The 22,869-nt window shown below is 41.2% G+C and overlaps 9 protein-coding genes across 9 annotated transcripts; 4 read left to right on the top strand and 5 right to left on the bottom strand.

The window, feature by feature from the left end:
- The first annotated feature begins 821 nt into the window (after window positions 1-821).
- BCR41DRAFT_423260 (hypothetical protein) lies at window positions 822-2,685 on the top strand. Its single transcript, XM_022030274.1, has 3 exons — window positions 822-1,455; window positions 1,561-1,803; window positions 1,943-2,685. The coding sequence occupies exons 1-3, from the start codon at window positions 880-882 to the stop codon at window positions 2,597-2,599; spliced, it is 1,476 nt and encodes a 491-aa protein (XP_021879930.1). The 5' UTR covers window positions 822-879; the 3' UTR covers window positions 2,600-2,685.
- Window positions 2,686-5,001: 2,316 nt separating this feature from the next.
- BCR41DRAFT_387539 (hypothetical protein) lies at window positions 5,002-5,865 on the bottom strand (the record flags this gene model as incomplete). Its single annotated transcript, XM_022027907.1, has 2 exons — window positions 5,002-5,721; window positions 5,830-5,865. 2 exons carry the CDS (start codon window positions 5,863-5,865, stop codon window positions 5,149-5,151), a joined length of 609 nt encoding a protein of 202 aa, XP_021879929.1. The 3' UTR covers window positions 5,002-5,148.
- Window positions 5,866-6,185: 320 nt separating this feature from the next.
- On the bottom strand, window positions 6,186-6,911 carry BCR41DRAFT_356440 (hypothetical protein). Its single transcript, XM_022024646.1, has one exon. The coding sequence runs from the start codon at window positions 6,847-6,849 to the stop codon at window positions 6,235-6,237; it is 615 nt and encodes a 204-aa protein (XP_021879928.1). The 5' UTR covers window positions 6,850-6,911; the 3' UTR covers window positions 6,186-6,234.
- A 224-nt stretch (window positions 6,912-7,135) lies between these two features.
- On the top strand, window positions 7,136-9,521 carry BCR41DRAFT_371888 (P-loop containing nucleoside triphosphate hydrolase protein; the record flags this gene model as incomplete). The annotated part of the gene is made up of 5 exons (XM_022026640.1): window positions 7,136-7,174; window positions 7,283-8,104; window positions 8,228-8,364; window positions 8,489-8,952; window positions 9,058-9,521. The coding sequence occupies 5 exons, from the start codon at window positions 7,136-7,138 to the stop codon at window positions 9,519-9,521; spliced, it is 1,926 nt and encodes a 641-aa protein (XP_021879927.1).
- A 2,081-nt stretch (window positions 9,522-11,602) lies between these two features.
- BCR41DRAFT_103813 (hypothetical protein) lies at window positions 11,603-13,215 on the top strand. Its single transcript, XM_022019326.1, has 4 exons — window positions 11,603-12,173; window positions 12,377-12,485; window positions 12,609-12,705; window positions 12,798-13,215. The coding sequence occupies exons 1-4, from the start codon at window positions 11,863-11,865 to the stop codon at window positions 13,124-13,126; spliced, it is 846 nt and encodes a 281-aa protein (XP_021879926.1). The 5' UTR covers window positions 11,603-11,862; the 3' UTR covers window positions 13,127-13,215.
- BCR41DRAFT_103834 (hypothetical protein) lies at window positions 13,193-15,020 on the top strand. The gene has a single exon (XM_022019327.1). It carries the CDS (start codon window positions 13,305-13,307, stop codon window positions 14,964-14,966), a length of 1,662 nt encoding a protein of 553 aa, XP_021879925.1. The 5' UTR covers window positions 13,193-13,304; the 3' UTR covers window positions 14,967-15,020.
- A 168-nt stretch (window positions 15,021-15,188) lies between these two features.
- On the bottom strand, window positions 15,189-17,084 carry BCR41DRAFT_387535 (hypothetical protein). The gene is made up of 3 exons (XM_022027906.1): window positions 16,878-17,084; window positions 16,356-16,734; window positions 15,189-16,223 (listed from the first exon to the last, which is right to left on the bottom strand). The coding sequence occupies exons 1-3, from the start codon at window positions 17,000-17,002 to the stop codon at window positions 15,243-15,245; spliced, it is 1,485 nt and encodes a 494-aa protein (XP_021879924.1). The 5' UTR covers window positions 17,003-17,084; the 3' UTR covers window positions 15,189-15,242.
- Window positions 17,085-17,259: 175 nt separating this feature from the next.
- On the bottom strand, window positions 17,260-19,040 carry BCR41DRAFT_371885 (ferrochelatase mitochondrial precursor; the record flags this gene model as incomplete). The annotated part of the gene is made up of 6 exons (XM_022026639.1): window positions 17,260-17,457; window positions 17,577-17,945; window positions 18,066-18,307; window positions 18,416-18,678; window positions 18,826-18,907; window positions 19,004-19,040. 6 exons carry the CDS (start codon window positions 19,038-19,040, stop codon window positions 17,260-17,262), a joined length of 1,191 nt encoding a protein of 396 aa, XP_021879923.1.
- A 536-nt stretch (window positions 19,041-19,576) lies between these two features.
- BCR41DRAFT_338204 (hypothetical protein) lies at window positions 19,577-22,757 on the bottom strand. Its single transcript, XM_022022106.1, has 9 exons — window positions 22,293-22,757; window positions 21,623-22,165; window positions 21,406-21,529; window positions 21,059-21,290; window positions 20,850-20,953; window positions 20,627-20,752; window positions 20,311-20,528; window positions 20,031-20,180; window positions 19,577-19,906 (listed from the first exon to the last, which is right to left on the bottom strand). Exons 1-9 carry the CDS (start codon window positions 22,656-22,658, stop codon window positions 19,640-19,642), a joined length of 2,130 nt encoding a protein of 709 aa, XP_021879922.1. The 5' UTR covers window positions 22,659-22,757; the 3' UTR covers window positions 19,577-19,639.
- Between the last annotated feature and the right edge of the window lie 112 nt (window positions 22,758-22,869).

Genomic DNA, 22,869 nt, shown 5'->3' with positions numbered 1-22,869 from the left:
ATAAGCAAAAGATATGGACATATTTGTCGCTACACTTAATTGCTCTGGCAGAGAAAACGTTTTGTCAATGCGATGCTCTCTGCGTTAACAAGGTGCTGACACATACAATCAAACTTAATATTGGCCAATCATTTTATATTAGGCTACTGCTGTGAAAGGCACAGCTTAGTGACACTCGAGCGAGCATATTGCGATTGTGCTTCCTTTTTTTTTTTTTTTTTTTTTTTTTTTGATGAGATGAATAGATAAAAGGGGGTGGAAATAATCAATGAGAATAGCATCCATGATATTGCTCATGTACAGCATTTTTTTGATTATAAAAGGCTTATAAGCTTAAAAAACAAGATTTCCAATGTTCAGTGAGGGCTGCGTTAGTTCACATCGCTATCACTATTTTCCCTTTTCCGATTTACTCTAGGCATGGAAGACAGCAACAATCTGATCTACTACACTAAGGGTCTCTTATACTAAATTTGGACGAGAACACAGAAATTGATGTAAGGAAGTGCTTTTTCGTTTCCTTGGTTGTGCGTCTTTATTGCCACTATGCCATCCACTCTATCTACAACAACTTTTTCTACGAGTCTGATAGAAATGATCGACATGGATTTTTTTTTTTTCGAGTTCAAATTTTAATAGTAATAGCAGCACTTTATCGAGATTTACATGTCTGTTGATCACCATTTGCTTTACTTTCCACAAACACACTCTGTGTCTCTGTGAGCCCAATGTGGGCTGTCTTTTTTTTTTTTTTTTTTTTTTTTTTTTTTTGGTATTCATCGACTTTTCTTTTTGGGAGGTTTTTTTTAAAAAAGTTGATATGCCTCTGCCTTTTATTATTTAACTTCTTTTTCTTTACCTTCTCATTCCTCCATCCAGATGGTTCAACTTGCACCTGTATGCTTTACTTCAGATGAAGCACACATATACGCAGCGACCTTCGGGCGGAATCTCTATGCGCCTCGGGCCAATGGCCAGATTCAGACACAGCAAAATATAGACCTCCTAATCCTTCGGTCAAATCCATATCCAACTTCTTTAGAAGGTCTGAACTGGACTGTAATCAGCAAGACCAAAAGCTACCTTTCAGAAGCTCTTTATGAGCTCAGCTTCAAGTTTCGTTATACATGTTCCTTAAACCCTTGGAGCTACAAGTTCTTGTTGTCTGCTCAAACTGTCTTGACGAATGACACCCCTATATATCAGTTCAATACTGAATTATACCTCGATTCTACTGGGTTTGCGGACTTTGCCGTGCCTGAGCAACGGCTACTTGTCCCCCAAGATGAGCTTTTTCAAGGCCGTAGTTTGATACTTCCAATTCAACATGAAAGTCCAAGTGCTTGGAACCTCGATTGGCTTAAAATTCGTCCTAATGGTACCCTCGGCACGATCGTTTTCACATATTACATGAAGGCACGCTTCCCGTTCAAATCACAGGTCAATTGGTCGATGGTAAAAAATAACAACATACATGTATCTGTTCAATGATCTATTCCTTCTAGTACTTTGGTAAAACCTAACATGTTTTTTTTTTTTTTTTTTTTTTTCCTGTTTTAGCGCCCATTAAATATTGGAGATCCAATAGCAGTCAGCTATGTTAACAACACCCTTTACGCGACCTTTTATAGCATTGAGGATCGCCAGGTTACATTAGCAGCTATGCCTCTTGATCCCGTCAACATCTTTCCAGATCCACCACCAGCTCAGATCATTAAAACCAATATCGGTCAAGAGTGTGCAATCACAGACCTTGGGACAACAATGCATGCATATCAGGGCTCATTCTACTTTATTTGTGAAGTAAGAAAAAAAAGAAAAAAAAAAAAAGAAAAAGAAACTGACGTCTAAAAATGAATTGCGTTCCGTTTTTTTTTTTTTTTTTTTTTTTTCCATTCCATGGTATTTCTTCGTTACTGACTTCTACCCTCATTACCTCAAGGACTTACTGTCTACCTTACTCAGGATATATATCTTCGATGGGACATCTATGCAGTACCTGGGGAGCATACCGTTTCTAGGAGGGCATTTGCCTAATTTTAAACCCATGTTTCAATTTATCCCTGTCCCACAGAAATCACAAGAGAGTAGACCAAACAACAACTCGACAACTACGGCAGCCAAGAGAGCATCATGGATCTATATGTATTCATTTAAGGATCAAGGATACGCCTTGAACCTTTCCGATAGTAACTGGGGTTATCATCTAGAACAATTTAAAGACGTATACACAGACGATGAATACGTTCGTTTGGTGCCCCAGTCATTTGAAGGGAAGAAACCAGACGCTCATCAACTCGCCCTGATCATCTCGCTCACATGTGGTGCTGTGGTTTTGCTCTTACTTGGAGTGATGGCCAAAAAAATTTATCGAAGAAAACGTCGAGGCACAGGTTCAAGAGAGGAACAAGGACAAAGTCCACCATCAACAGCGTTGTCACATCCAGTCGGGGTCCATCGTACACTCCATGGGGAGGATGCTTGCGATATGCCTCCTAGCTATAATGCACAAGGCACAATGCCATCATCATTAGAGCGATCTGACATAGAGCTTGCAACAATGCCGCCCACATATCACGAAGCCACTTCTTCCACATGAGTCGAATACCGTTAATAATTAATACATGTGCAAACAAATACCTGATATAAATCTGTAATAAATAATAATATTAAATTTTTACGCCTGACCAATCAAGGGGTCAATTGGCGTAGTATGTAAACATTGCCACCATGACTTGCTTCGTTGCGAATGGAGGGGGGGTATAAAAAAAACCCCGAATGCATTTTCTGACAAAACTTTGGCAACGAAATCCATTGACGGCCTCAGGACTTCCACAAGCGCAAGGACAGGCGGTTACATCCACCGATGAGGATGTAATCAGTCCGCACTCGGGCATGTCACAGCGTCAATCGAGGACGATGAGTTGCCCATCGACGTCGAGGAATGATGCCTCTTCCTCCAGCCCACCTTGATGCCATGATAATGTGAGTATGAATGTCTCGATGGGTGTCTATTAAAAAAATGCCATGGTTTGACTTCATGTTTGGCTTATGCACTATTATTCTTATTATTTTCAAACATCTACTAGCAATGGATGGAGCAAGGATACGTCGATTTTTGGCCCTTTTGCGTTTCGGGCAGGATTGGGAGGAGTCTTGATAGCCAATCCGACCGGGTTACAAAGGGCTTACATGGGTGACATTGCACCCTTTCCAAACCTTTCGTGGTTACCAAAAAAAAAAAAAAAATAGCAATGCCTGTTTGTTCCGGGTTATTGTAGGCTGTAGAGTATGTAGTGTTGTTGCTACGATCAGTTGAGATTAGGTCCCCTTGCTTTATCTTGTTCGAAAGAACAGGTCTTTCTTTTCTCGTTTTCTTTCTTTCTCTCTTTTTCTTTCTTCTCCTTTCTTTCTATCTTTCTCTTTCTTCTTCTTTCTTTCTTCCTCTTCTTCTTCTTTTTTTTTCCCCCCCCCCCCCCCTTTTTTTTTTTTTTTTCCTTTCTTTCTTTCTCTTTCTTTCTTTCTTTCTCTCTCTTCCTCTTTCTCTCTTTCTCTCTTTCCCTTCTTTCTTTTTTTTCTTTTTCTTTTTTTTTCTTTGTCTTTTCCTTTCTACCTCAATTATTCAATAAGGGCTTTTGTTGGCGCTTCGATGTAGTCGAGACAGTTCATTATAGTGCGGTTTTAACGTATGGTGATGAAATTCGAAGACGCGGAGCAAATCTTGAAGCGTAGATACTGTCGATTGCTGATTTAATAAAATCGATAAAAAGCAAGGGGACTTTGCAAATTAAAAATTCAAACAGTCTAAGCATGTAATGTTGAATGTTGAAGTATCTGTATTCAATATATGGAGGTGAATGTAATCTCTACTTTTTTTCTTTTTTTTTTTCCGGCTTTTCTGTTATGCTTCCAAGTATCATCCGAATGATCCAGAGGTATAGATGAGTGAACAAACTCACAGAAGGCTGAAGTAATGTTTGACACATTATAGTAACTTGTTGTTGACGAGTAGTCGTCTTCTTAGACTGTTGAGTGCGGGACAACACCAAGGAATAGCTTCATGAAAATATTGCTGTCGGGTACTGTACAAACGCTCGTCTTACTAAATACCAGAGAGTCTCGGAACCATTGATGAAAAAGAGGACATTTCGTAGCGAAGCATAAGTGATAAGAATAGTTATTGTAGCTTAATTTCTTTCACTTGCGATCTATACACTTCAGTGAGAGCAAGGGTATTTCTTATAACAAGATCCGTTGCTAGTCATAGAAAACAGTGAACTATATTTTGGTGAGTTCGCTTTATATGTCCAGGACTGGATGAACAAAATATCGGACTAAAGGCCAATGAGGGAGGAACGAATAATGAATGGCAAATATTATTTGCATGGGGAAGGAGATGAACGAAGATGAGCCAAATATCCCCCATTGACTACACTACCTTCCTCAGATAATTGTGCAAGTATGGAAGGAGCTGTTGGTCTTGGTGGTCTCTAGTTCTTTGTTCCCTTTTTGTATAAAAAAGGCTATTGTTCATTATTATGAATCTGATCTCTTGAAAGTTCCTCCTGGCTTCACAATCCAAAGAGAAGACAAGTCCCTACTACATCAACCCTTTTGGCAATAATGTAAGTGCACACATTAAAAAGAAGAAGCAATTGATACTCAACGTGATAGTCCCAGGCCTGCTTCCTAGACGACGGAGACTCGGAAGGAAAAAAAAAAAAAAAAAAAAAAAAAAAAAAAGGTAAGCAGAGAATTATCTGCTTTTGTTGCATGATAGCCATAATATTCTGCAATAAAAACCAAAATCGGCCGAAGAAAGACATGAGCAAAGCAACCACTGATAAATGAACTGTTTATTGGGCCACATAGGACATTACATTACGTGAAATGTCTTTTCGTCTTATTGCCATTGTCCTTGTAACATTATCCGAATGAGCTGACTTTTTATTTATTTACTTATTTTTTATTTTTTATTTTTTTTGGTTAATGGTCAATGCTAACTTATTTATTAAAGTTGGTAGATTTGAAGGATAATTAACAAGAACATGATAAATAAAGAAGAAAGAGAGAGGTTTACAATGGAAATGGTGATCATATTTTAATACTCCAGGATCTACAAGGGCGATCTAGTCCGAACGTAACGGTTTAAGGTGATACTGCAGTGATAGGTCTCTCAAATCGGCCAAAGAGTCTCTCTCCTGGATAATCTTCAAACTCTTTGAACATTGCTTTTTCGCGGTAATATTTCTTTAGAAGCTTGTTATCCGCCATACAATCCAACCGAAGATAATGTTTGCCTCGCTTCAGACCTTCTTGTTCTGCAAACATTAAGGCTCTTGGGCCCAAACCATAGCCCTTGTACTCTCGTTCGACCACAAGACGATGAATATAAACAGCATCTGACCAATCATCTACAATGTCCTTCCAGAGCATCTCATCAAACGGATCTGTATAATTCAAAGTAAATGTGCCGATAATAGTTTCTTTTTCGGCTGCACTCTCAGGGACTGTCCCATCTGAAGTGTCAGCGTTAAGTGGATCGGACTCAGTCTTGATGATGAAGTAGGCATTACCAAGAGAGATAGTATGCTTGATATGAGCACGAGTTTTAGGAGCAACAAAGGATCCAGGGATCCATTGGTTGAGACAATTGGCCTCCATCCATTGAGCTGCTCGCTCCAAGATGTCAATAAATATATCGAGTTCGTCGGCTCTAGCCTAGAGCGACAAGGAGGAAAAACAGAGAGATGTTCAGCCCAGAGGCATACTTGAAAAAAGTACAGAGTACAAAAAAGACAAAAATCAAAAAGTGTTTAATTGCTTTACCTGACGGAATGAAAATGGGTCCAATGGGATAGGCATGGTTGGTTATACAAATTACAAAGTTTTTTTTTTTTTTTTGTTCTTACTGTTGGAGAGTTGGTGTGTGTGTGTGTGTGTGTGGAATGAGTTTGCAATGAGAAAACAGATGGACCTGAATCGACTTGATGCTCATCCTCCTTTATATATATTCTCATTTTCGTCTTTTTGATGGATTCTTCTTGGGGTGCATCCCTCTGTTCAAAGCTCCACTTCGCGGGGAAGTTGATCTCCGCTCTTGTCCGCTGAAGATCCCCCGCAATTCGCGGGGGAGGGAAGGCACATTCCAACAGCTGCATTAAAATAAAAATAAAAAAATCTATCGTTTATTTAACATGATCTGCAATTTTATCTTTTTTTAAAAACAATGATCTACAATTCTTCTTTTGTTCGCTCAACGACTGGTGTGTTTCCCTGATTATTAGCTTCATTTCCTTTTCCTTTCTCTTCCTCTGTGTTGGCCTGTGCGTCGGGCGTTTCATCTGCAGCAACAGCTTCAAACTTTTCAGGAACATGAGCAGGGTCTCTTTTATCAAATCCTTCAACATCCTTTTCTTCCCCTGTTTCGAAATCAATCCACTGGTCGCAACCTGGGATCTGGTCCGATGGAAGGAAGTGAGTCATGGCTTCTGGATCATTCACAAACGCACATTCCCGTTGACAATCAAGCTTCATCCAGTACAGATCTCTGAACGCCACACAGACGCAACGTTGCTCTTGAGCAGTAGGACCTTCGGGACGACTATGTGCATTCATAGGCTCAATACCCTTGGGACAGGCATGTGGGAAATGATTGCTCATGGCTTTTTGGAGACAGGCAGGACAGTAGTTTGGGTTTTCAGGGTTTTTAGCCTCGACTTCTATACGTTCCTGAGGCGTGAGTGCAGCCATGACTAAAGCAGCACCACCTTCATAATGACTGAAGCGGGACGTTGAAAAGAGAGTCAGGGCAGATAAAGTGAAAAGCACATTTTTGATAAGGAGCATTGTGATGAGAAAGGTATTTAATGAAAAAGAACACAAGAATAAAAAAAAAAGAAGAGAAAGAGGGAGGAAGGAAGGAAGCAAAGAAGCAAAGAAGTCCTGTCATTGATACAGCACCAAGGGCATTCGGACGAATGGATTCACTCCATTCAATTATCATGACTAAGCCACTTTAGACTTCTCCACAAGATGGATGTTTGTGCATTCATGTCCAAGCTCTGCTTCTTCACATTGTTTTTTGAACCCTTCTACCCTTACCCATTTTGTATTCTATTATAATATTGTCACTATGGCAACCGAACGAAGCAGAGACAACGCTACTAAGAGGGTAAATATGAATCCCCAAAGCTTCAATGCAATTTCTTCATTCTCTCTCTCTGCTCTACATCAAAGCCATCTAATTAACTTGCCATTAAATTCCATGATGATCTTTTAGCCTAGTGAAACCAACTTCGAAGACGAACTGGATGTAGGCGACGATTATGTACCATATGTGCCTCTTGCCAAACGCAGAGCCGAAAAATACAGCAAACTTATTTCAAAGAAGGGTGCTGACTTTGGAATACATTCCAGCAATGGTTATGGGAGTGAACAGGACTCACATGGAGCTTCACTGCATAATAGTGTTAGAGCAGGGAGTAGCGGCGCAAATGAAGAAAACAATGAGGATGAAGGCACTGTCCCCAATGTTGGTCCTCTTGCTGGTGTCAGTTTGATTGAGCAATCTGTTGAGATCCGTAAGGCTCAAGTCAATGCAGAGGAGCAAAAAACAGACGCTCAAAGGGCAATGGAAGAAGAAGCCAAGATCCTAGCTGCTGTCACGGAACGGAAACAGCTGGCTTCTGTCGAGGAAATCTCAAAGGGAATCGTTTATAGAGATCCCATTAAGACAACATGGAGACCACCCCGGCATGTGCGAGAAATGACTGAGGAACAACTTGCAGCCGTACGACAAAAATATCATATCGATGCGGAAGGAGAAGACATACCTCCAGTCATTAAAGCTTTCAGAGACATGAAGTTTCCAAAGCCAGTACTTGACTATCTAAAGAACAAAGGAATCAAAATGCCTACGCCGATTCAAATGCAAGGGCTGCCTGTAGCTTTATCAGGAAGAGATATGATCGGCATTGCGTTCACTGGTTCTGGAAAAACTCTATCATTTACATTGCCATTAGTGATGCGAGCATTAGAGGAGGAAACAAAGATGCCCTTAGCCAAAGGAGAAGGTCCAATTGGAATGGTCGTCTGCCCATCGGTAAGTTCCCACTACTTATTATATATATTATTTTTATCTTTATTTTTTTACGTGAATTTGAAGTTTGGCATAGCCATAGCTGGTTAGCTAACTATTGTCATTTATATTAATGTGTAAAAAAAGCGAGAATTGGCAAGGCAAACATATGAAGGATTCATGGCTCTAGCGGATATGTTACATAAAGGAGGATATGCGCAGATCAAGATCTTGCTGTGTATGGGTGGTATCAACATGCAGGACCAGGCATCTCTCTTCCATGGGTAAGTTAATGTTGTATTATATGTTAAGCTATGCTGAATGAAAAAAAAAAAAAAAAAAAAAAAAAAAAAAAAAAAGACAGGAATTTATAACTTACTTTTTCTATTTTATTGCTTGATATAATAGGGGAATCCATGTTGTTGTAGCAACTCCAGGACGTCTTCAAGATATGCTTGCGAAAAAGAAGTTCAATCTGGATCTGTGTACATATATGTGTATGGATGAGGCAGATCGAATGCTTGATATGGGGTTCGAGGAAGAGGTCCGCACGATTCTATCATATTTTAAGCACCAACGTCAGACTATCCTTTACTCCGCCACTATGCCTAAAAAGATTCAAGATTTCGCCCGCTCTGCTCTTGTCAAACCCGTCGTCGTCAACGTAGGTCGTGCAGGTGCTGCTAATCTGGACGTTATTCAGGAAGTAGAGTATGTAAAGCAAGAAGCGAAAATTGTCTACCTACTTGAGTGCCTTCAAAAAACGCCTCCCCCTGTATTGATTTTCGCGGAAAACAAGAATGATGTGGATGACATCCAGGAGTATCTTCTTTTGAAGGGTGTCGAGGCTGTATCCATCCATGGATCCAAGAGTAAGACTCTACAAACATTATACTAATTGTTCAGCTTTATGATGAACTTTTCAAGATTTGCTTCACTTACTCTTATTTTCTTTTTCGAAAAATAACCTCAATTAGCCCAAGAGGAGCGCGAGTACGCTATCAACGCATTCAAGTCATATCAGAAAGACGTTTTAGTCGCTACTGATGTAGCCTCAAAGGGATTGGATTTCGCTGAGATCCACCATGTTATTTTGTTTGATATGCCTAAAGAAATTGAGGATTATGTTCATAGAATCGGTCGTACTGGTCGTTCAGGAAAGACTGGTATTGCAACTACATTTATCAATATGAATTCATCGGAACAAATCCTGCTAGATCTGAAGCATTTACTCAAGGAGGCAAAGCAACGAGTTCCACCAGTGTTAGAGGCACTGGAGGATCCTACCGAGAAATACAAAGACATGGGTGTGGCAGGAGGGTGTGGTTACTGTGGTGGTTTGGGTCATCGTGTGACAGAATGTCCCAAGCTAGAACAGCAGCAGAAATCCAAGAACAGTGGAATGATGCGGCCAAGCGAACGAGCAGGAAACGAAATGTAGTCATTCAGCATTACTCTGATAGCTATTTACCGATAATAATATTATAAAAAAAATAAAAAAAATAAAAAAAGAGGTGAATAGGTTGTGTTATTGCTCTCATTCCTTCCTACCCTTCATGCAGTTGCAGAGATTTGCTTTTTCATGGCGTCCATTGTCCATGCTCAGTCTAATTTCTTCCAGGCAATGGACTCATGTCGCTGCTGGTGCCTTCCATCTGCAGTCTGCGTGGCATCACCAACAGCACCACAAAACAGATCTCATCGCTACAGTACTGTCTGTGCAACCTGACAAAGATCCACGTTGTGCAGAATTGGAACGGTCGCTTAGAAAGTAAGAAACCAAAGCATGAGAGCAGATCGTCTTAATGCCCACCCTCAAACTTTACAACGCCTTGTGTCATGTTTATAATGATCTTTCTCTTTTTAATTGTTTGCTTCCTACTCTGCTCGTAGACTTAAAACCAAAGATCTGATGGCTTTGCTTACCACCACAGGCCAGCAGCTCTCTGGAACAAAGCCAGTCCTTGTAAATCGGTTGACCAGCTACTTGAGCTCGATCGCACATCAGATCGAGCGCCAGTCTCAACGATCATCAGTTCATGGTGAAGTAGAGCTTGACTTAAAAAGACCACAGCAGGATAATTTTGAGTCCATCCCACAGAGGTGCTTCCTAGAGCAGATCAAACATCGGATCCTACCTCAATCTGTCGTTTCCATTGACATAGGCATTCGAAACCTCGCGTGGGTGGAGCTCTCAAAAGAAGGTGAAATCTTGCGGTGGTCTGTTGAAGATTTGCTTTCGACATTGGAGGATAACCCACAAAGAGAGATAGAGACTAGGGATCTGCCACCAGGACCCTGTGGTGCATCTTTAATGACAGAGCCATCTTTGGATGACTCTAACTTATCAGACAGCCTCACCGAGAGCAAGTCAGCAGCTAATCTCAAGAAGGTCTCAAAAAAGAGCCCAAAGATAAAAGCGTCATCTGTACCATTTGATCATCGAGCGGTTGCTTTACGATTAGATAAAATTATGCGCAAGATCATGTGTAGTGATTCTGTTCAAGTGGTGCTGGTGGAACGGCAACGATTTAGGACTGCTGGCATGCACGCTATTCTGGACGCAACCTTCAAGTGTGGTGTGGTAGAGGGTATGATTCATGCTTGGTTGGTAGCATGGATCCAAGACCATAAAAGGCTTGCTTCTACTTCCATTACATTGGCAGCTAATGATCAACGGAAAGAAGAAGTGATGATATCCAACATGGGCAATCGAAAAGAAATCTCAATAGAATCTATATCACCCAGAACAGTAGCAAAATGGTGGGGGATCGGTGCAGCATCCAATGCAAAAAAACCCAATGATGGATTATCACGGAGCGAGGGTGAAGACTGGAGAACAAAGATTCTTTCAGGAGGTTCTGCTAAAGATAGAGTAACTTATCATACTAAAAAAGGCCAGTCGAAGGCAATTGTCGATGGTTGGATCCATAACAAGGGGCAGGATAAAGACAGGGATGATTATGGCAGCAGAGGCAGTAGCAGCGGTAATAAGGGATCGATAATGTCAAGCCCCAGTCGATTTCATGTTTGGTGTGATTCTAACATCAGGAACTGGTACGATCAAGTGGAGAAGAGAGATGATCTTAGTGACAGCCTATTACAAGCTGTCGCATGGTTTGAATGGAGAGAGCGAGCCATCCAGGAGACTATTGACCGCTTCCCATTGAAGTAGAGTTATTTATTTTTAATACACATAACCTTTAAGATTGATGAGATGATGTTATATATATACATGTATATATGTATATATCTATATATATGATTAACACTGATATGAGCTCACAACCTGTCATCTACATTGTTCACACCCTCGATCCTGAGAATCGTGTCAAGAGGACCTGGTGTTACCAACGTATTTATACCTTATTATTAGCCTTATTGAACAATGAAACTTTTCCCGACGATTTTAATGTACGTTTCATCCGCCCCTGTCCCTCCTTCAAGGTTCCCACTATGCATGCCACACAAAAGTTTAGTTCGTCGGTGATTTTCTCATTTCATTGTGAGCAATGTTTTAGCGATCACTGTCCACATAAAGCTCTATTCAAACTGGTTGTCATGATGATCCCCTCTTTTTTCTTTTCTTTTGACATATTCCCTTTTTCCAACTTCCACTCTCTCTCTCTCTCTGTCTCTCTCGCTACTCTATTCTCTTGTTCACATACTCACTCTTTCCCTCCTGCAGCCAAAGATCCAACCCGCCCGAATTAACAACAGTCACCCAACTCCATTTTTTTTTTATTTTTATCAACCCTTTCCCCAGCAGGACATTTTTCGACATGCTGGCAGCATCTATAAGAGCATTGATCATAATCGCTTGTAGCAGCACATTCCTCGTCACAGGGATAGCATCACCAGAGACGACTTCCGAGGCATTGAGAATAGTATCACCCAACACTGCTGCTGCTGCTGCTGCTGGCAAAATATTTCTGGACTCTGGCTACAATGCCTTTACAACTTTGGGACAAGGATCATCCTATCAACCTTCTCTATCTGCTGTCCGATCTCTCGCTCCAATATTTGCTAATAGTTCCTCTACCCTTGATAAGCGAGCAGACTGCAATTGTCCACCTGGATTCGGTTGTTGCAGGTTCGTACAGTTCTTTCCTCCCTTCCCCCTTACTCTCTCTCTCTCTCTCTCTCTCTCTCTCTCTCTCTCTCTCTCCCGCCTAAATTGCATTAATTTCAGCAGGACCAGTTGAAACCTTGAACTGTTTTACCGCCCAATCAACCTTCAACCTTCAACTGACAAAGTTTGTGCTTCTCAAAAAAAAAAAAAAAAATTCTTCACAGCAATGGCAAGTGCTGTCCTGGTGGTACTCTCTGCTCCATCACCGCAGGAGTAGGAGGATGTTGCGACTCCCTATTTCCATTCACTTGTGGGGAAAAGTACTGTTGTCCAGTGAGTATACATTGTCAAACTATCATTATTATCATTTCTCACTTAAAGGTTACTTGATATTATTTCCTTATCTCTCTCTTTCTTCCTTTTTTTTTTTTTTTTTTTTTCTCTTCTTCCTTAAAGTACGGCAAGTGTACGTCAGAAGGGCATTGCGGATGTCCAATGGAGAATGAAGTCCGTTGTGGAAATAACTGCTGCTTGTATGGATGTGCTGCAAACGGTAAGAGAATGTACGAGAGCTTTGCTAAGCACAAAGTACATCAAAGTTACATGAGCATTGACATTTTTACGATTTCTTTTTAAATATATAAGGTGTTGATTGCGCTTGTCCATCTACACATCCTGTCGTGTGTCCAAATCAAACGACATGTTGTCCAGCAAATAGCATGTGTACAGCTGATGGTAAATGCTCTGCTGGAGCCAAGGCCACAACTCGTGGAAATCCGTTCGGTCCTACACTCCCCGCGTCATCAAGTCTACCAACAACAACCTCTGGATCACAAAACCCTCAAGGGACAGGAATTGATTCAACATCACCGTCAAGTGCCAATAGCAATAGTTTCCACAGCCTCGATAAGCAACTTCAGGGTTTAAGGATATTGTGGTTGATGATTTCAATGGCAACATTCATGGGACTTTAAAGCACGTGCCCAGTTTATCACATTTATCATACATATATATTTTTAAAATACAACCCTAGTCTAGAGTTTAAAAAAGAAAAAAAATGCAACACAAAAAAAAAAAAAATCTCTTTCTTCTACAACCAAACAGTTTCTTTACTTCTGCCTACACACACACATTTCATTTCTCTCATAGAATATGCAACCAACACTCTTTTCCAACGTGAGAACAAACCTCTCTCAATTGCCTCGATCCATCTCCCCACATTTGCCTTCACCCGGGTCTCCTCCTTCATCCTCATCAATCCGCCGTTCGCCATATCTGCGCTCTCGATCCTCATCTCCTTCTCCTCAACGATTTGCCAGTGTACTTGCCTATCATCCAGCATTTCCTAGTGATTCTAAAGACCCCAGTAGAAAGCACAAAGATACATCTTCAACGGTGGAATGGTCGCATCTCGATCCAAAACAGCAACAGCAACAACAGCAACAGCAGCAACAGCAGCAACAGCAGCAACAGCTACGGGCACAACAGCAGCAGCAAGATAGACTTGATCATAGGATAGAGTATATAGACAAAAGCGACAACAACGGAGAAAGAAAAAACAGAAATGAAAGTCCTAGCCGTCTCGCTTTCAGAAACTCGGAAGACAGTTGGAGACGATTTGAGATCGACTCCACCGCAAGTTCCCCTTCATCATTATCACCTCCAACAGGCTCTCGTTCTACTTTCGAATCATCATTGCCCATTTCCTCCAGACCTGCTTCCCCTTCTCCCCTTTCTAGACGACTCTACACGGAACTGATTGAATGTGCGTCCCTTAGTAAAAGCAAAGAGTCCAAAGCAACAGAAAGTAGTAATGATAGTGCTAATGGCAATGGCAATGGCAATGGCGACAAAGGGTCAGTACGACGATCCATTAGAGCAAAAAGCACTAGTGCTAGCCCAGCTCCGTCAGGCGACATGTTTACAGCTGTCTTTGACTCGGGGCTTCAAATCAAGAAAATGAGCGATCAAGGTACATGTACAGGAAAAAACAATCATCAAAATCATAGTGGTACAAGGCCAATAAGAGAAGGACAAACCATAGCCATCAAATCGCCCCCTCAACAAACATCAACACCCGCAGTGACTTCGCCACTTCTGGACTCTTCTGCCATGAATACCATCACGACTCCTTCATTTCCTCCACAAGACTTCAACAACGGCCCATGTATAGTATCAAAAGAGGCTCGACATATTCTGGATTTACCTTCATTGATTGGGCAGGACCCTGATATGATCGCTGAGGTATTGACAGTGCCAATCCCTGCTCAGCCAGCTTCCACTAGTCGCATCAACATGTCTGACTCTGCATCTAGCTTCAGCTCCACACATGATGATGATGGTGATGCTGAAACTGCTGCCCAAGATACTAGTGAGGATGTGGATACAACCAATAGTGAAACTACTCCATTATTGTCGTCTTCACTATCAGATCCTAATCTGACTAGAAAAGCACGGCTGGCAGCCAAGGCGATGACGGAACGATATGCAGGCAAAAATCTGAACATGACGGAGACAGAGGCTCATAGGATGGTTCAATTGATGGCTGCTGAAATTGTATCGTTACATGAGGAACGACAAGAGATGTTACAAAAGATGGAGCAAGCCAAACGGGACATGTTGGAGGCAGCTCAGTTACTGAGAATGAGGGCTGCTGCTGACCAAGCTGCCACGGCAACAACCACCTCGCAGGCACAGCCAACCCATGAAGAAGAATTGAAGAACATATCGTTTACAGGCCAACGACAGAGACAGAAGCGGGGCTCGGTTGAAATAACTCCAGAGCAAAAAGAATTACAAAACAAAAATGAGTGAATAGGAGTAATAAAATCCGCTTTTGAGAGAGTTGTGCTTGCTTGCTTGCTTACTTTACTTTTGTGTCATGTTTTCCCTCAGTTGATCAAATCATAGGTTTGAGCCGAGTACAGCTCTATGGGTCGTTGATAAGTTACTTGAAAGAGAGAAATAATGATTTAGGTCCTTATCTGGTATCGAAAAAAAAAAAAAAAAAAAAAAAAGATAGTTGTAAAAATAGTACTAATGTTTATGCTTTATGTTATTAAATAATGTCCAAATCGATTCTTTCTAATCCTAATATTCAATATCTTCCAAAATCTCTTCCTCTTTCTCTTCCTCCTCCTCTTCACGATCTGCAAGACTTTGATAAACAAGCTTAAAATCTTCTGGTTGTGTTAATCCTGATGCTACTATCCAATGCGCTTGTAATCCAGAAGGGGAAGATGTTAACTCTTGAAGTAATCGTCGTGGGTTCCCCTCAAAACTATCACCTCTGGGCTGAAGTTTAGGACCGTCTGGTTTCTTTTCACTCCTTGTACTCTCAACTTCTGACTCAGCCATACGATCACTATCGATGTCACTGCTGCTGCTGCTACTACCGCCGTCTTGTTGAGACTCTCTCTTGACCAATGTGTGTTCTTGTTGCTTCATCTGGTAGAATTCTTCAAATTCCTGAGGGGTGCTTCTGCGTTCCTTCCTGCTCGCATAGGATACAGAATAAGGAGAAGCTCCCCAAGATCTTAATGTCGAATCAGGGGCAGGTGCTTGATAACGCAAAGCTGAAAAGCGACCACAATAACCGTCTTTCCAAAACAAAGGATTAGATGCCCATTCTCGGACACAGCGTTGAAAATCTTCTCCGGCCTGAGAGTATGTTGATGCTGATGAGGTGGAGGACGCAGCAGCTTTTATACATTGACGCAGATGTGGTCCCAATATGGCAATCAGCTGTTTTGATACCACATGAGTTCTGGATAAAGTCCAATGAGAGTGATCCAAAGGACTGTTCTTTTCATCAGTAGAAGGTTGTGACGACGTTGGTGAGGCTTTATCGCCAAAATTTTCTGCACTACATTCTGATGCTTCCGAAAGAGCTCCTGTGAAAGCAGTGTCGTCTTTCATGGTCAAGAGTCGACGTGGACGAGAAGACAGCAAAGTGGAGACCAAATTTTCAACATGGATATAATGAGTTGTATCAGTCGTTAGGATGAATGGATAGGTTTGGAAGATGGGGCCAGCATGCCAATTGGTGTTGTTGTACAAGAAATGATAGGCCTAAATTAAAGTAAATTTTTTTTTTAGAAGTAAGAGGTAGAGTTAAATCTAGAGTTCTCAAACATCCTCAATAAATAGCAATGTTAATTATTGTAAATTGTCCAAAGAAAAAAAAAATCAACAAATGCTTACCTTTAAAAAGCCAGAAGGGTTGTCTGCTTGTCCATTTTCCAACACAGAAGGGATGAGCATCTTTCGCATTGGTTCCTGTTTTGAGTATCCATTCCCTCCTCCGCCTGTCCCTGCTCCTGCTCCTGCTTCGGCACCCTCTTTTGCCATCAAGGAACCAGGACCAAACCTGGAAGACAGAGACTGTGCTCTTCCCTGGAACTCACTAGGTCGGCGCATCACAGTTTCACCATCATGTTCCCCAACAAAAAAGACTGCTGCACCGAAATCTTCTACATCTTTGGCCCATGTCCTAGCAATAGCTCTCTTCAGTTCAAAATTGGTAGCCTTGTTGATGGATGGTGAAGGATGAACCAATATGACAACGACAGGCTCTTCAATGCTGTGTGTTTATAGAGAGCGTCATAACATTATAAGCGTAATAGGAAAAGAGGGGAGTGGAATTAATAACCTTTGATATATGGTCAAGTCTTTCCTTCAATGCAATTTCCTGTCCTTTTAAATATGTATATCTGTTTCTTTTACCGAAGTCTTGACCGACGACGCTCGAATGATGACTGACGAAAGGTAACTCTGAGCAGAAGAAGAGTGAGAATTACAGCGAAGACAACTCCAGTGACCCGTAGGGCCTTGGATGAGGCACTAAGCATGATGGTATGCTTTTTTTTAAATAATGTCGTAGTATGTTGAGTTGTGCGGATCGAGTTGTGTTGATGTCAAGATGCTACAAAACCAAGCTGATGGAGCTTTTTTTTTTTTTTTTTCTCTATTGAAAACTCTATTGCTATTTTTGGTAAGTCGCGCGATCAGCGCAAACACAGCGGAAACAAACTTCATTTGTTTTTTTTTTTTTTTTTTTAATATCTATTTGATATTGCACCACAGACTTTATATTTTATATTCAATTCTATTGTTGACGGAAGAAATCTCTCATTTGACCACACGTCTCGTTTGTGCAGCCAGGGCAGCGTACAGAGAATTGTTTTGAGATGGTGATCTTGTCTTTTGTCTCCTCCAAATGATTCTTCACAATATCTGCCATCGCTTCAATAAAAACTGGGTCTGCGTTCAATGACTCTGCTCTCTTCAATCCAGTCACACCAGCCTAAGAAGAACGTATAGTAGAGAAAGCATGGAGGACTGTCAGAAGAACTGTCGTTACATTGCTAGACATATATTTCCGTAGTATCTGCAAATTAATAGTCCGGTCTAATTTGATTTTACCTCATGCGCCTCCTCGCCATATTCCAAATCTAATTCAAAAAGCGTTTCTATATGATCACTTGTAAAAGCAATTGGGACCAAAAGTTGATCCTTATGTCCTTTCTCACCTAATCCCAAAATAGCTTTGATTGTCTGCGGTCCCAACCAAGGTTTGGGTCCAACTTGTGACTGCCAAACAAGTCTATATGGGTTTTTGTATTTGAGCTTTGCCATGACTGCGTTGACGGTCGCTGCGACCTCGGAGGGATATGAATCACCCTTGTTGACCGTATCCATTGGCAGAGAGTGGGCAGAAAACATGATCACAACTTTATCCCGGGTCTCTTCAGGGTACTTGTCCAATCCTGCCTCGATGTGATTTGCAAAAGCCTAAAAAAAATAGTAGTTAATGTTAGACATCTATGACCCCTTGGTATAGCGAAGTAACAGCTTTTTTTTTTTTTTTTTTTTTTTTAAAAAAAAAAAAAAAAAAAAGCCAGAGGAACTTACTTGAACAAGGCCAGGGTGAGAATGCCAGCGATCAATGACGGACCACTTCATTTTATTTTCAGGGTCGAATTCTTTGAGTTGACGGTACAATTCATTCATACTACTTCCGGTGGTTGAGCATGAATATTGAGGATACTGAGTAAATGCAACTGCGCGCTCAATACCATCAGCTTTCATTTCCTTTAGAGCTTCGGGAGTTAAAGGAGAGGCATATCTAAATGCGATATAATGCTTATGTGGGGCTAACGTTACCCAATGAATCAAGAGTTGATGATGAAGTGTTAGTCACTTTGCATGTCTGGATTTTGCTATACCAAAGAAACAGGATGTCATTTTTTCTATCTTCTTACCTGTTTCAGGTGAAATCCTATCAAGAAGTTTCTCCATGGCTGTCCCTTGTTCTGTCGTCCATTTACGGATGGGTGATCCACCACCAATTTTGTTGTATTGGTCTATGATCTGAGGCGTCCTGCGCCTCGCGATATACTGCGCGGCATACTTTTGCATAGGCAGTGGAATCAAATCGCCATCCGAGAACAAGCGCAATAAGAAATCGTGCACCTCAGCTTCTTTAGAAGGGCCTCCCAAGTTCATCAGCACAATCCCTGTCTTACTAATTTGGATTAAAGTAACAAAAAAAAGAAAAAAAGAAAAAAGAAAAAAAAGCATATTCTTTTTTAATAATCATATAAAACATACATAGGACTCGAAATAGATACAGACTGAGCCTCAATTGGGATTAAAGAGACGCATGTCTTACGGTTTCGTCCTCTGAGTATTATCCTTATTGTTAGTTGAAATATGAATAGTCGTAGTAGAAGCGAATGGGCGCAGAGTCAGGCCTTATTAATAAAGAAAAGTAATACATGTTAAATGAATGGCGAATGATTAATTTTTAAATGAACAATTATGCGCCGAAAGGTACTTTTATTTTTTACCTGCAGGTCGTGATGCAGCAGAGGCTGCATTCTGCATTAGAGATCGTGTAAGCCTGAACATGAAGGAAGCAAGGGAGGAGGAATTCAAGTGAAATGAGTTACAAAGGGAAGAAAGTGGTGGAATGTGTAATTTCGTGTAAAAGAGAAAAAGGACTTAGTCTTGCGCTATGCTTGTGCAACCTCGAATCTCCGAAGCAAAACTGTATTGAATCTGCCTGTGGCTTTGTTTTTGCCTTATTTGATTTGTGCGAAAGTGCGTGTCGCGTCTGAACATTCTCAGGAGCTTTCGGAGATGGAAATGCCACAACGTTAGCCACTGAAAGACGGATGACAGGAGTCTAGTGTCATTTCGGATATGAAACGGTGCACCTCCCTCTTGGCTCCTAATATTGAGAACTAGATAATTTGCCTAAACAACTGGGTCCCCTCACAGTTTGTTTAAGTTACGGAGCTACGGCTTCCTAGGCCGAGAATTACAGGTGCTTTCTTCACTTTCATTTCTTAGGTAGAGCAAGTACCGTTCTTTGATAACTTCAATATGGTTGTTACAATAATTGTGAAGATTATTTTAATCAACTTCTTTAATGGAACTATTTCGCTTGTACAATCCTAATTCCACTTCCTTTTCCATCTTTATCAAGACCAGAATCCCATGAGGCCTCTCCCAGTTGAAGCTCGTGTCTTGGTCTTCATTAATCCATTCATGCCATCCATTACACCCCCGACCATGTTAGATACTGAGGCAACCGAGGCAGATGAAACAGGGCGTGAAGGCTTTTGTGAGTGATATCGCTGATCATCCAGCTCTTTCTCATACTTGGAACGGAAACGTGGCATGCTAGCCAGGCCGTCATAACATGGTTCATCAAAAACCGCACGAGCTTTCTTAAGATGGGCAAGCATCTTTTTTTTTTTTTTTTTTTTTTAACATCGAAGCATAGAATACAAGCATATTAATATGCATTCATCTGTTTCACTCCGCAAGTTTATATATCTTAGTGAAACGCGTTCTCTTCCCTCCTTTTACCTTTTCATGATAAGCAATCTCGGAGTCTAGGAAATCCTTGGTGCCTTTTCGGAAATCTTGGACACGCTCGTCATGGGCTCGATCCATTTCTGCCAGAGTAATATTAAAAACTGTGTCGCATCTTGACTTCACGGTTTCCGAAACAATTTCCTAATATGGTATAAGTAAACAAAGGTAAGTTAAGTAAAAAGAGAAAACAAGATTGATAATACTAGCAAAGTCTTTTTTTTTTTTTTTTTTTTTTTTTTTTTTAAAAAAAAAAAAAAAAAAAAATGGTTACCTCCATTGTTTGCTCCTTTTCACAGACCTCGACCAGTTTTTTATGTGTGCCGTTGTGCATATCGATGACAGGGGCAAAAGTAGATGAAGGAGTTGCGTTTTCTTTGATGGTATCAAGCCAATCCTGACATCCTTCTGAAATGTGTGTCTGATGAACATCTGCCATAAGCTGCAAAGCCTCTGCAGTAGTCTGCATTGCCTTAGTTAAGCGTAAACAATCTTAAGAATCAAAATATAAAGAAGAATGTTGTGAGAAATACCAAACATAGATCGGAAGCACTAATTTTTTTTTTTTTTTTTTCAGGGGTGACCTTTACCTTTACAGTTTTCGCGCCAACACCATGCAAGCTCATCGTTTAGGGTTTTATTCTCTGGGCCATCCTTTGTGGTCGAAACTAAGGCCAAAAGAGCAAGCCCAAGGCGTTTATACCTGAATTGAGAATCTGTAGACGTTGCGTGTCAGTAGATACATCTTTTATAGGTTATATGGGGGAGAGGAGAAGAGAAGGTATCTGAATAAACATGGTTGATCTGATATACCTTCGATCCCCTCCTTGTAAGCTGTTGATGCGTCCATTAAGAAAGGCATGATTCTCTCGGATCCTTTGCAATGTGCATTGAAGCTCTCCGCCAAATCAAGCTCCCTGATTAATATATATTTTTATAGAGGATAAATTAATACTAGTATTTAAAGTCCAATATTTAACAACATATAAATATCAATTAAGAATGAGAAAAAAGTCGCTTACCCATCTTCATTGATATTAAACTCAGGGTGGTAGACATGTTGGAAGAAAGCTGTGCCAGTAATTCGATCATTGTCGAACTTACGTTCTGCGCGTTTCCAATCGCCATCGTCATTACAGCTTAGGAAATGTGTCAGTAAATCGGAATAGCGCAAAACAGGATGTCGCACAAGTCGGCTCAAGAACCTCTCCAAGGCACGTCGTCTGCATTCAATAAACTCCTCAGCAAAGCGACCTTTATTGTTTGTTTTGATTATTTTCATAGGAAACAGCGCTTACTGGTTAGTATCTGTGTGTGTCAATAAAAAAAAAAAAGTTGCTGGATCTGTTACTATGAGCTCTCTCCTTACCTGCATATTGCTTTTCAGGTAGTGGTGGCAGAATGAGCGCGCCAAACTTGGTCACAAGACGATCATAGAGCCATTGAAATTGGCTGTAACGACGCTCAACTGTGACAGACACTCCTTCCTTAAACTATTTCAATATTTAGGACATCAGTATGCCTTGTTATTATCAATGTGGACCCACAATGGCCAATCAATCCTTGCTCCCAAAACCCTCACTTACCGTTGAGGTTACATGGAAAAGCGTGTACTCCTGCATGCCCGCCATCTTGCGCCTTGTCTCTGGATCGTGTACTCGGACACTGAACAGAGGGACCTTTTCTTGCCAAGTAGGCCCTGATTGAATATAGTGCTTGTCCGATTCGGTCACCTCCTCCTCATCTTCCGAATCCTCAATAACTTTCTCTCCACTATGACTCCGAACACTCGACCCGGGCCCCTGTGACTGCCTGATAGAGCCACCCGGGCTGGATTCATGCGTTGATCCGAGACGACGGCTTTCTGCTTCTGTCGATGTGGACCCTGCCTTGCCCGAGTTGGTCTGGTTATTGGCACTTCCCCCTGTTAAAACAAACTCTTCAGCGCCTGTGGTAACGAACCAAGAGAAGCGGTTCAATTGGCGTTTACCAAAAACAGAATTACGTGGGTTGGTATTAATGGTATTAACGGTGGCGGTCGAGTAAGTAGAGTAAACGGATGCAACGGACGTTTCCTGGGTGTGACCGCCGACATGACCATCAGGGGAGACCGAAAAATCATGGATATACTTGAGAAAAGTAACCGTAAGGACAATGAGTACTTTCTTCAACATTTGGTAATACATTTCTTGGGGACAGATGCCAGCAAAAAATAAATAAATAAATAAACAAAAAAAAAAAAAGGCCCCGACTTACAGTAATATATGATTCAGGAACTAAACCTCGGGCACCATCCTTTTCAGCCAAGGACCAGCCCTCCGCAAGCCCAACTTTGATTACTTTCAACACGTCGCCCGCTGAAAAAGATAGTTCTGAGAATTCAGGTTGGCCTTCAAAATCGTAAAGTGCGCGCACGGTCCATCCTTGTGGTGGTGGTTGTTGTTGAGGGGTCTGCTGTCCCGAAGAAAGTTGTTGCTTTCCTTGCTGTTGCGGCTGCATTTGCGAAATGGCACCCTCTTTGTATTCGACTTCGAGGCCATCAATAACACCTAAAGTCATGGTCGGGGATTGTGAGGAAAAGACGGGATGGTTCTTGGGGATTGCTGGAAGTGAACTTGTCATGGCCAGATGATATGAAGAGAAAAGTGAAGGATGACAGAGGAAGGAAGAAACCAGAAACAGAAACAAAGAAAAAAAAGAGAGAAGAAGAGAAGAATAGACATGTATTCCGGTACGTTTTTCAAATGGATGACAAAGATTTTCTTATTGCTTCAATCCCCCTGAATCACCGTGTCTCCTTCCTGACATCACATGCACTCTTTTTAAACATTCA

The sequence above is a fragment of the Lobosporangium transversale genome (genome assembly GCF_002105155.1).
Source record: "Lobosporangium transversale strain NRRL 3116 chromosome Unknown BCR41scaffold_26, whole genome shotgun sequence".
Taxonomy (NCBI): domain Eukaryota; kingdom Fungi; phylum Mortierellomycota; class Mortierellomycetes; order Mortierellales; family Mortierellaceae; genus Lobosporangium; species Lobosporangium transversale.
The sequence above is the reverse complement of the archived record's forward strand: the minus strand, read 5'-3'. Positions and strand labels throughout refer to the sequence as shown.